The sequence below is a fragment of the Channa argus genome, chromosome 1 (genome assembly GCF_033026475.1).
Source record: "Channa argus isolate prfri chromosome 1, Channa argus male v1.0, whole genome shotgun sequence".
NCBI classification, from domain to species: Eukaryota; Metazoa; Chordata; class Actinopteri; order Anabantiformes; family Channidae; genus Channa; species Channa argus.
The window spans coordinates 43,342,966-43,355,480 of NC_090197.1; the positions used below are offsets into that span (position 1 = coordinate 43,342,966).

At 36.2% G+C, this 12,515-nt stretch overlaps 1 protein-coding gene across 1 annotated transcript; it reads left to right on the forward strand.

The window, feature by feature from the left end:
- Nucleotides 1-659: 659 nt before the first annotated feature.
- On the forward strand, nucleotides 660-12,388 carry sft2d1 (SFT2 domain containing 1). The gene is made up of 8 exons (XM_067524200.1): nucleotides 660-884; nucleotides 1,605-1,691; nucleotides 3,271-3,353; nucleotides 7,062-7,143; nucleotides 7,568-7,603; nucleotides 7,746-7,804; nucleotides 9,728-9,757; nucleotides 11,892-12,388. The coding sequence occupies exons 1-8, from the start codon at nucleotides 819-821 to the stop codon at nucleotides 11,929-11,931; spliced, it is 483 nt and encodes a 160-aa protein (XP_067380301.1). The 5' UTR covers nucleotides 660-818; the 3' UTR covers nucleotides 11,932-12,388.
- The last annotated feature ends 127 nt before the right edge of the window (nucleotides 12,389-12,515 follow it).

Genomic DNA, 12,515 nt, shown 5'->3' on the forward strand with positions numbered 1-12,515 from the left:
TAGTTTTATCTCATTTGGCGCCAGTAACACTGTAGCTATTTGATAAAAAGAAGGGAAGATTACACAGCCTTGACCTAATAGATGTTATAACACATTTTATGAAAGTAGGACTATTTTATTTCATTCTTAAAATGAAAGCATTCAACAGGTCTGACAAAAAGTTAGGGTAAAGACATTACACTTTCTTTTGTGAAACTGCCAACAAGCTGACTAAATGTAAATTCAATGTAAATGTACAACACTGACAGTACCAGCTGTGACTCGCTATGTTGTTAAATGTCCACTGGGTGGCAACAAAACAACAGTAAAGCTACAGTAGGGAGCTAACAGTGCACTAATATATGATAATAATACAATCTAATATTACCAGATATTGGAAAATTGCTAATCATCCTGTAAAAATGTAAAGCATTAGTGTAATGAACCAGGACTCGCTATAAGACTATAGCCTAGAGAGTCTATTGTAAACGTTTACAACTGATTCTTTTAAGTCCATAGTCAGATCTGTAATGGCATAATTTCCGACATTACGGAAACGCAACAACGGTTCCATTGGGCGGGGCGAAGTTTCCATCAAGCGCTGATCTGAGGTCTGGGTTGTGTTTGATCTCCTCAGGATTAACCCCTACACTGGGTGAGGATAAACTGACGCTGAATCAGCGCTGAAAGGAAGAGTCATTCAGGAAGTCAAAGACGCTACTGCGGCGAAACTTGTTAGCAGACATAGTTAACTAGTAAATGTTCAGAAAGAAATATTACAGTTTTTACGCAACGTCACAGCAACTTTTTCCATCTGTTTTGCCAGCTAGCATCTAGCGATGGACAAGCTTCGTCGTGTGCTCAGCGGCCGAGAAGAAAATGAAGAACTGGGACTCACTGCACAGGTGACTAACGTTAGCAAATAGTATGTGTACGACGATGTTAATGCTAACGTGTCAGTGTATAACATTGAATGATAAGAGTTGTGCTGGTTTTATTGCCTCCTTGAGAGTCAGTGGTATTTTCCAAACATCTTCTATTAATGTCCATGAGAGTTTGTCAGTAGCTGTAAGTAAAATTTATGATTTTGCTGATTTTGATGTGCTAACGCTAACTTAACGTAGCTTTAAATGGTTTCTGAAGACTATCTGACCACAACACAATGTGTTACCTTATAAATTATTACTTATATAAATGAGCTAAATTGCCACATTGTCTCTTTAGCCCGTATTAAATTGGGTTTGTTTTGTTTACCTTTACTTTTACACGCATGCGCGATGAGGAGGAAACGAGGTAAGGTGCTGAGTTGAACACTTTTATCACAGAAGTTACAGCATTCATCCTGGCACAGTAGTCTCCAACGCTTGCACTTGTGTATTTCTGTGCAGATTTTAATATAGCGTTACAATTTATTGCTTTGAATTTTAAGAATTCTAAGTAATTGTCTGTGCCTTTTTTAATATATGACCTGTGCTGTGTGTGTCTTCATTTTAGCATAATATTATAGATTGGTGTTTCCTGTTTGGCTTTATTGCCAAAATGGATAAATCATCACTTGATGGCTTATGAGTCTTTGTGTATGCCATTATGTTTGTCATGTGATATCCTCCAATTGTTCTCACCAGGTCCTCGATGCCTCCACTCTCAGCTACAGCACCAGGGTGAAATGGTTTTTCATATGCTTTGCTGGAGGCATCCTCTGCTCAATACTCGTGAGTCTCTCTGACTTCAAAATTAAAAGACCGCTTTCATATTCTGACTTACTCTGATATTGGGAATGCCAAGAATGCCAAGAAAAAAGTACGACAGATCCAAGTTACTCTTTTATGTGCTGTGTTAGCTTTAGAGCCACTATAAGTCTCTAATAGTTATCAGGTTGAACAAGACAAATTTCTGTTGTGTTTAGATACTGCAATGATTAGCCTGTTACTTATCTAACACACAGAAGTTGCTTTATGGGACTGAAAGTTTCAGTTTCTAGCAGGGATACACCGCTAATGAAATTCTGGTTCAATAATGATGTTTAAAGTAATAATTTGGCCATTGAGTGCATGAATCTATATTATTCAATCATTCATTACCCATTAACACTTATCCTGTTCAGGATTGTGGGGGGCTGGAACCTATCCTAGCTGTGTTTGGGCATGAAGGCGACCCTGGCTTGGGGGGGCCAATCTCGGGGCCAACACAGGGAGACATACACAGACAAACAGCTTCTTCAGTCTAACATGCATGTCTTTGGACTTGGAGGAAGCCCAGAAAAAAGGCACAAAAGCACCAGGAGAACATGCATACTTTACACAGAGGCCACAGCCGGCCAGGGATTTGACCTAGGGCCTTCTATTCGTGGGGCTAACCGCTGTAATTATGAAATAAGAATTCCCCCATCTTAAACACATTTTTTTGATAAAAGTGAAATATTATGGTGGGCTGCCAAAGTCTAGGTAATTAATAGGAATCACAACATTTGCCTGCTATGACAATGCCAGTCAGCAAAGTAAATATTAGCGCTTCACTAGTTTGAAGTTAAAATGACAGACAGGCTTTTCACATGCAGCATATGTTGATAACAATTTGAAGCAACAGCATAATGAGAGTCACAGTACTGAAATAATCTCTATGTGCTTGAGATATCTGTGCTTATCTAGTTGAATAGCCTCTTAATGTTTAATGCAAATTCATACATTTTCAAACAGGTTATTTAGATGTCTGTAGTCCATGTAAACCACAATTCTCAAAAAAAAAATGTGTTGCTGCAAGTTAATAAAAGCTGTATTTTTGAGACTGTGTTCAATCACGTTGTAAAATGTTTTTCACACTTGCAGTGTGTCTTCAGACGCCTCTGAAATTCATCCAAATATTGAACATGTTGGCTATGCAGGTTTTATACCATTAAGGAGGAAAGTCTTAAAGTCTTATAGCACTGCAATTATAAGAATTTCTTGAGCAAGCCTTGCCCTTCTCACCAGTCGGAGAATTGTAATTATTTCTAACTGATAAGCATGTTTTAGAGAATCCTCATTTCTTGTAATTTTCTAATGTTGACTACCTGAATTGCCCCACGGAGCATGTAGAGGGTAGTAGAGGACAGCAGAGCAGGGAGAGGGATAGTTAGGTAGAGCAGAGGAGAATTTTTGTGTCTCATCCTAGCACAAGCTTACATTGTATGTTTGATTCATTTAGCTCCTTGGCAAGATTTCTTTATTTATTTTCTGTCTTATGCCTCATGTAAAGTGTGATGATATTATTCTATGCAGCTAACAGAGACTTTTTATTTTTTTTTTAAATCAGGGTACAGCTCTGCTCTTCCTTCCAAATGGAATCAAGCTTTTTGCTGTCTTCTACACACTAGGAAATCTTGCAGCTATTGCCAGGTAAGGCTCTATTCTGTTCTGCCTTTGCAGGTAAAGTATTATCCCCTAATGCTAGGAACGGAGACAGGTAATAGAGAATACAAATGCATGGTGGTAGTTCTAGTTGTCTGTACAATGGTGCAATGAATAGGAATACATCAAAAAAGAGGACTGGCACTCTGAAAAACACTCTTTGGCACAGCTTTTCAGGAAGTTTTGTTTTCTTTGGGGGTAGCTCTTTTTATAATGAAGGCAAATCCATCAGTCATCCCCACAATGTACTAATATCTCTTAGTCTCTATGAAAAACAGTTGCAAATACTGCTCCAGCTCAAGACTTAAGATTATACGTAAAACGTTAATCACTAGGATTTCATCAGATTTATATCAGTATGACTTAGTAATCTGTCTACTACAATTTTAATGACAGGAAAAAATATTCTGTGATTTATTGCATTTTGTAAACCAGAATATCTGCTTTGTTAAAAGATTGGGCAATAAAGGGTGTCAAACTAATAGTGCCAATGCAGCCAAACAGTATGATGACTGTTTAAGTCTACATATAAAATGCACTTCCACTACACAAGAAGGTTACCTTTAAAGGGACATTGCTTCAGTCTACAACTGCAACTTTGTCCGTTAACCAAAACATCTGTCGCAGAAAATGGTTAGGCAGCTTAACTGTGCACACGAATTCCACCAATTTGATAAAATAGAGTTGCCATTCTATTTGCTACGATTTAATATTAAACTTAATTAAGTTTGTTTCATTTTGATCTTTATTAATATGTGATTACTTTTGCAGCCCTCCATCCTAATTAAACAGTACCTTAGGAACAATACTGTGGGTAATGATTAGAGATGAAGAGACAGTGGTGTCTGTAAACATGAGCACTGTCTGGGTCTCATGACACTTTGATTTGGTATGTGTCTCTACAAGTAGAGAAGACATTTCTGTTTGCTTTGCTCTAATTTCTTCTTAACATTTCTGTAGACTGCTTACAAGTCTTTCATCACTGTGTCCTCACTTTGTAATTATTTTACTGTACATTATCCTAATTTACACAAAACCAAACTTGTATCTGTTCTGCACTGGGGTCCATTCTGCTGCACAATTATCCTATTAGAACATAACAACTTGGATAAATACTTGACATATGTTGGGCCAAAACAAGGAAAATGCACACATTGTTGTAAAGGGGAAAATGGTGAAACCTAATGTGTTGAAACCTAATGTGGTGAAACCTAATGTGAGTACATTCAGACAGTTGCAAAATAAAAAGGGGGACATTGTGGCCTAGAGAAGTCACAATCCAGCTGGTATTACAGTGCAGCATAAGAGAATTAAAAATTACACCATTTGAATGTGGGGGACATTGGCAAAATGCATAGAATCCCTAAACTCCAAAGCTATTATTATTATTATTATTTTTATTTTTAGGAAATGGCACGGCTGAAAACATTTAGCTATCAGCTTCTCATTAAGTGCTGACCTATTTATTTTTCTGGTTAAAATGACATAACTGCTGGCAGGTTGTTTCAGCTGTTGCTAGTAACCATTAGACCACTGGTAAGGTTAAAGTTCTCTCTGTAATCATTGATCAGTATGTAGAAAATTATTCTGTGACTCTGTAAAACAGTTGTACAACACTTTTTTTTAATTGTTTGAAAGTCCACCAAACAAATCTTCATGCAGAGTTTATGTTTTTAATAATCTCAATAATTTACGCTTATAAAAAAACAACTGCAATATCCAGGAATACGCTCTCAGGAATACGGTGTGAAGTTAAGTGAAATACAGTTACTATTATGTCAATGTGTTAGACAAAGATTTAATTAACATTAACTAGTAAAAATTATTGGTATTGGATCAAAATCAGTTTTTTATTAATTAATGGATTAATTAAAAACATTAAAACATAAAATATTTTTAAATACAATATAAATATTAGAGGAAAGGACTTTTCTTATCAGTTGTTCTCACCATAACACACGATAAGTAGGCTGCTATCGAGGTTTAACATTCGCAATGTGTTTCCATCCCCTTTAATGGTAATAAATGTATGTGTCACTAATCATCGATAAATTGTTATGTAAAATGTAACCTGATGATATTTTTGGCCTTATAGTTCAATCCTTCCTCCAGCATTTATGGGGGCTTGCTGTATGGTTTGCTAATGCTGCTACATTGATATATAGATGCTCCCTCACTGTATATGACTCTGGCTATATTAATGTAATGGTGAAGTGGGATTAGAAGTTTTTTTTCTTCTCTAGACATCAGCAGTCTTCTGGATTTTAGATCATAAGGGATTTTTTAAAATCTAGATAATCCAGTGTCTATATCTAATAATGATGTTTCTGACTTCCTTGACAGACAATAAACCATTGAACAATGGTTTGTTTTCTAAGCGTTTGTTTTCTGATGGTCTCTATTTTTAGGTATCAGATGTCAATAATGTTTAGAGGCATCAATGAAATTTGTCACTACCTGCATTCATAGCCCAGGTTACCAGTCCAAAGTCAGATATTTTCATACTTGATATTTAAATGTATGTGACTGACTGCAATAAGAGTACAAAAAGACCAGTGGTTTTATCATTTCACAGTGAAAGTTTGAATTAAAAATCGCAGTGTTGCAAAGACACAACAATATTAAAACATCTGTAATGTGTATTGTTGTTTAACTTATTTTAAGCAGTGTGCTATATGGAAGTTTTTGCTTTGGAAATGACCTTCAGTTTAAAAGAAATGACTATATCAACCATAGCATGGGAGACTTGTAAAAAGCGTCTTTTCTCCTTTTTATTTCTCCTTCTTTTTTTCCCAATAACTAGAACAGTTTTCAGTAGGCAGATTTGCTATATATTATACATTACAACAATAATTTCATATCAGTAATGGCATTATTATTCCTGTAAAAAGATTGTACACTAATAATCAAATTATTGAAATAATTGAATAATCAAAAAATCTAACTACTCCACTAATTATAGATGACAGATTCCCCTCTCCCTAATCAGCAGTACGTACGTAGATACCATTATTGGTGGTTCTGTCACACTGAGCAAAAAAAAGCATCCTTCCCTCTCAGCAGACCAGTAGAAAGAGCCTACGTCAACAGAGACTACTCTTGTGTTCCATTTAACAAATGTGACGCTCCAGACTCCCTCTACCCACGTAGCTCTGCTGGGCCCAGAGCTGTGTGCTTCGTCAGAGGGGAAAGTCTTTGTCTTGTTACATTTACTGATGTCATTCATGCATCATTTGTGGATTTAAATGTATCATACTGGTGTTGGGCGTGAAATTGTTTCTCCTCCTTCCCTTAATCACTGCAACATTTACCTCACAATACTGGTGCTCAGAAAAGAACATGTGAAGAGTGTTCTGACCATTGTGTTTATATACATTACCAAAGTCAAATTTATGGGCAAGACACATTTTTGAACCAGAATAGTGAATACATATGGATTTTAATATGGACAAATAAAGTGTTTGTACTATACCTGCTGTTGATCAGGCTGATGATGTCTGTACTCTTCATTGTAGTTTGCACAATTGCTAACAATCTAAACAAAGAAGAAAATAACTGTGCCAAAACATGCACACGCTGATACATTGGCACCAAATATGAAGACAAAAAAATCCAAACTCATTTAATGTATTACTTTCAAGGTATCTTTTTAGTGGAGTTTAAAAATTGTCAGCCTATGTTTTTGTTCTTTCATAGTACCTGCTTCCTAATGGGACCACTAAAACAGCTGAAGCGCATGTTTGAACCAACAAGGCTAATAGCCACCATTGTTATGCTGGTAAATACTGTTTTTACTGGATATTTATACATATTTTCATTTGCATTGCAAATTATGTGGAATCTTTCCTTATTATTATAAGTACTAGAATCTGTGTTCTTAATAAATGTCCCTTGCCGCATTTCATTTGTAATGTACATTGGTGCTTGAAAATGTCACAAAGTTAGAAAGCTATAATAGAAACCTAAAAGGTTGAACTTTCAAGCACCAGTATATCTGCTTTCACATAATCGTAAAATCTTGTTGGTTGTCTGTGTCTTTCTCTTCAACTTATTAATATCCTATTTATTACTTCACTAGTTTGAGTTTCAGTTAACAGGTTTGAGTTTGCGTTAGGATTGTACAGTTTCTTTTCCTCAGATAGCACATGCCATTCTGCAAAAAACTGAAAACATACTCTAACACTTCTTTGTTCTACCACCAGCTCTGCCTTGCCTTAACACTTTGTGCAGTGTTTTGGGTAAGTAGATAATACATAGTTTCAAAGCTGTTTACTTTTTTATTTTATTTTTTTTATTTTTATTTTTTTTGCAGTGCAGTTATTTATTAGAATAATAAATATCATAAAGTTGTGTATTATTTTCATTTGTTTTGTTTTACAGTGGCATAAAAAGGGACTGGCTATTATCTTCTGCATTCTGCAGTTTTTGGCAATGACATGGTAAGTGTGACCTCAGAGTCAGAGCCATTTCTTGACTGTGTTAAAGTTGTCAGTTCACTTACTCATCACTCGCACCTACTCAGATGATGCACTTTAGTGATAGTGATAGAGAGCTTAGTCTCAGCTTTTTGGCTAGCATTAAAAATCCATGTGTTGAGTTAATTGTGCTTCTAAACTTTCAAGATTATTTGCCGCTGTTGTCAACTAAACTTGAGTGATTGTCAAACTACACCTGAAAGTTTCTTTCATAGCAACAAATCAAAAAATACATGTCAAACAAGTGTCTATAACAGCACATATAATAATGTAATATGAGTTTAGCTGAATTTGTCCTGATTTGCCTGAGCAGTCAGTGACCTCTGTTTGATATACCGTTGAGCCAGTGCTGCAGCTTTTAGGTTGGCGCTGGTTGATTCGGCGGGTTGAATTGGTGCGGTTGGTGTAACTTCTTATCAGACAAATCCACAATGAGAAGAAATTTTGACCAGTCTGTGGTTAGCAAGTGTGGTGTCAAAATGGTAGGCTTGTGCTGCTTTGCACATGTATGTACAAAATGCTGCACTTTATACATACATGGTCCCAGGTATTCTGGTTTGCCTTTCTCTCACTCAATCACAGAATCTGCATGCTGCATACTTCTTTGCTGTCACCTTTGAAGTTGTTCAAGTGCCACTTGTCAGTCCAAACAAAGAGTGACAACAGAGCAGTTGGTTTTTGTTACTGGTGGTTTTTTGACGTGAGCTTGCTGTGTCATGGCCTTAACATTGTTATATAAAGAAGTTTGAGTTTAAGACTATGGGCGTGACAAATTTGGCCTTCTGTATTGTACAAGTAAGATTGACTAGTAGAAAAGTATTATTATTATTATTATTATTATTATTATTATTCATGCAGAAACCAAGAGGTTAATGAGTTGAATAATATGTTGGCATGCCACAACATGTATGCTCCTTATTTTAAACACTGGGGAAACAGAGATGTTCAGCGTGTGAAAGTGCATAGAAACACAAACCCCAGGAGGTCGGGGGGGGGGTGGAATAGATCATTTAAGCAGGATTGTTTCAGCCTCATAACTACACTGCTGGTGCACCGACATCTAGTACAATCACTTCTACTCTTTCTTCGTTATCAGCGGCATCACCATGGCAACCACAAGTTGCATCCCATGTTCATTCCTAACAGACTGGGGCATGGTGCACTCCCACGCAGGCACTGGATGTCTGTGTGAAGGTGGTTCTGTAATAAGATGTCACCAAGGATAGTCAGAGATCAATAAAGTCCAGTGTTCAGACTGAGATGTGTAAAATTACTATATGACACTGGTTTAATGTAGAGCATCACAGTCAATAAGAATCTCATCAGCAACCGGTACCTGCAAATCTTTTTACTTAGCTTATTCATCAGTTTAAACATTGAGAACATTAACTTGGAAAAATGTGAAAAACAACATGATTAACGGCGAAGATGAGGGTTTCCTGATAACCCGCAGTTAAATAAGATGCCATTCATGCTAAGGCTTGAGCTGTAGTTAATCATTCAACTGCTGTGCCAGATTCCTCACATATTTTAAATATATTGGGCTTCTTCATCCTTAATCATTTCAGGTACAGGGTATGGTTTTTATTTATTTTTAATTTTATCCCTCCACTGTACGTTGAGTTTAAAATTATAATCTTTAAAGAATCAGTGGAGCAAAGACTGCAGTGTATTTGGTACATTTGCAATCAAGTTTGGTTAATGTTTCGAAATCCTTTTAGTCCATTGATTACTAGTTAATGGAGCATTTAAACACATTATACTTTTGAGTGGGTTGCTCATCAAATCTTTCTTCTATATAATTAGTATCTTATTGAAATTAACTCATCTTGAACATTAAAAGCTATTTGCCTCTCATTCTGATGTTTTGAATTTTCTTCCTGACAGGTATAGCATCTCTTACATTCCGTTTGCCAGGTAAGACAACATTATATAATATTTATGTTTTGTCTGCATTAACCATAAGATTTCGTTGATCTCAAATTAAGTTTTATGTGTTGGTTACTGACTTACGTCTTTTTTTAAATTAAGAAATGCCCAACTTTATCTTGAGCCCCTTCAGGGAAACTAGAAAAAGACATTTAATTTCATTTTCATTTATCATTTATATCTCAATAATTCCCAACCTACAAATGACAACAATACTATGAGTGACCTTTCATGAAAAACATGTTTTTATTTACCTTCAAACACAGTTTAGCTTCACCATATGGCTGTAATCCCCCCTACCACTAGTACAGGCTCAAACAAATGGCAGCTTGTTGTTTCACACTCCCCAGTGCTGCCTGTCACATTATTTGATTCATCCCCAATATCTAAGTGACATAACAACATCACATGGAATAATGCGCTTTCAGTCAGATTTGCCAAATATTTTCCCTTATAGCTGTTACATTATTAGTGACGAGCTTATGTTAAGTTCTGTAGGGTTAAAGTACAATGAAAGCTTTGATTAGATGTAGACCCACAGATTGTCCTGTTTTAAAAGACATGGATAAACATGTCATTCTTACAATTTCCTTTATTCTATTATAGATTCTATTGACCTTAATCTTAAAGCCGTTTTTCCCATTCCATTCACAGTACTGTATTTTAAATAAAAGTAAGGTGTTAACTTGTCAAATTGTCCCATTTGGTGCACAACCTCAGTGTTTTTCCTGAAGCCAAGCATGAGTGCAGTGTTGTTTTGTCAGTCCAGCTGTAAGCAGGGTCATGTCTCATTTGGTGGAGGGTCCAGAGCCTAATGCTCCCCTTAGATACACACACACACACACACACACACACACACACACACACACACACACACACACACACACACAGTAAGTGCCTTGTGTGTTTAGACAACCTTATAATCCATCCTGACAGCTGAGAGATGCCCTGTGACCACCCCAAGCTCCCCTCCCCCAACACAAATGCTAACAACAATACAAAGCTGAGACAAAAGACCCATTCCTGTTATTCAAACAAATTCCTATGGGGAAATACAAACTGAACTGCTAGTTTTTGACCATTGAAGTTCAAGTGATTACTCATTCGTTACCCTTTTGTTATTGATTTGCTTACACTTAGATGATACATTATTGTTGTTTGATTAAATCTTCTTCTCTTTAATCAATTTTTCATTTGATTGTTTAGCTTTCTATTGTTTGCCAGGTGGTCACAGAGTAGCTGCATATTTTGACCTCAGACCTGGTCTGTTTGACATGTGAAATAGCATTAGATTGTAATCTATATCTTTACCTGTGTATGTGTGTGATCAAACAAATTGCTATACCTGACAAAGCAAAACACCACATGGCCAGTGGACTTGATCCTTTAATGTATTTTATCGTGTTTCCTATTTATAACTTCTCAACTGACTCAACAGACTGAGGTGCTAAAACCTGCTGCATGTACAGTTGCTCTGATATTTAATCAGAAATGCGGAGAAAATTCTAAGACATATCATTTATTCATGCATCTTTCAGGAAAGAAAAAATAGCAACAAGCTTCAAGTCATTGTTAAAAAAATTAGTTTTTTTTTTTTTTTCCAAATGTACTGAAGAGAGTAGCCAGAGCATTTGAGGAGTGAGTCTCCTGTCTGTCCATCAACCTCCCCTCCTCTCTCTTAGAATGCTTATGATTCCCCCCACCCCTCACCCTCCTTCTCCTTTTAACCTTGACGGGTTTCACACCTCCTCCCCTCAAATTTGAGTGTGGTTGCAGTCAAAGTCTGCATAGCAACACACTGAATGTAAGAGAGCAAACGGTGTGAAGGGAAATAGAGTAGGCAATGGTCTGTGGTTGCCATGGAGATCTCTTGTATTGCATCATCCCTCAACACGGAGTACCTGGAGAAAGGGAGCCCCCATCTCTGTGAACATGTGGTGCTTCCCTGCCAAAACACACTCACTTATTCATGACGAGCCACACCCATATCATTACAACCAATTATAAAATCAAAAATGGTTTTTTTTTTACTTTTAATTTTTCCCCAGCTGGATTTATTTATTCTTACGTTATTCTATTACAAATTTGCTATTATATTGACATCTCCTCTGTTTTTTCACAGGGATGCGGTAATGAAATGTTTCACAACCTGTGTGAGTTAAGAGTTCACAATCTTGTGTGAAGACTGGTCCTAATAAGCAAACTGCAAAAACAGGGACTCTGTAAAATATATGCCTGCATTGTTTATACCGTATATCTCCAAATTTTTTGTGGATTTTCCATACTGTGAACTCTTGCTTCTAATTCTCTGAAGGTTTGTAATTGTGATTGCATTATAATACTTACCGGTCTTTTGGTTTTGATGTGAGAGAAATTTGTGCCTTTATTGCTTAATATATTAAAATATAGTTCTCCATTTTCAAAAAATACAGTTTAAGTACCGGCAAATGACTTGATGTTAATGTAAAATGCATTACCATTTTAAGAAGACATCTGTTGTAATATTGACCAACCTTACATATTTACATTTGACACAGTTTAAAGTTCTGTTTTCTTTGGGGTTTTTAAATGACGATCTGAGTTCTTACGAGCAAACCTTATTAAAACACACTCACTTTCTGTTTGTCTGAGACACTGATGTGTTAAAAGTCTTAAGTGCCTTTTAATGTGTACATATATATAATTTTCAAAGCTTCTCTGTAGATTTGCTGTGATATATGTATATATGATAGCTACAGCTCTTATC

What these genes read in the sequence shown, in the direction of transcription:
- sft2d1 (XM_067524200.1), top strand. Translation starts at nt 819, where the DNA reads ATGGACAAGCTTCGTCGTGTGCTCAGCGGCCGAGAAGAAAATGAAGAA. An exon ending in AATCTTGCAGCTATTGCCAG is followed by an intron (nt 3,354 to 7,061) that starts GTAAGGCTCTAT and finishes GTTCTTTCATAG; the next exon opens with TACCTGCTTCCTAATGGGAC. An exon ending in TAGCCACCATTGTTATGCTG is followed by an intron (nt 7,144 to 7,567) that starts GTAAATACTGTT and finishes TTCTACCACCAG; the next exon opens with CTCTGCCTTGCCTTAACACT.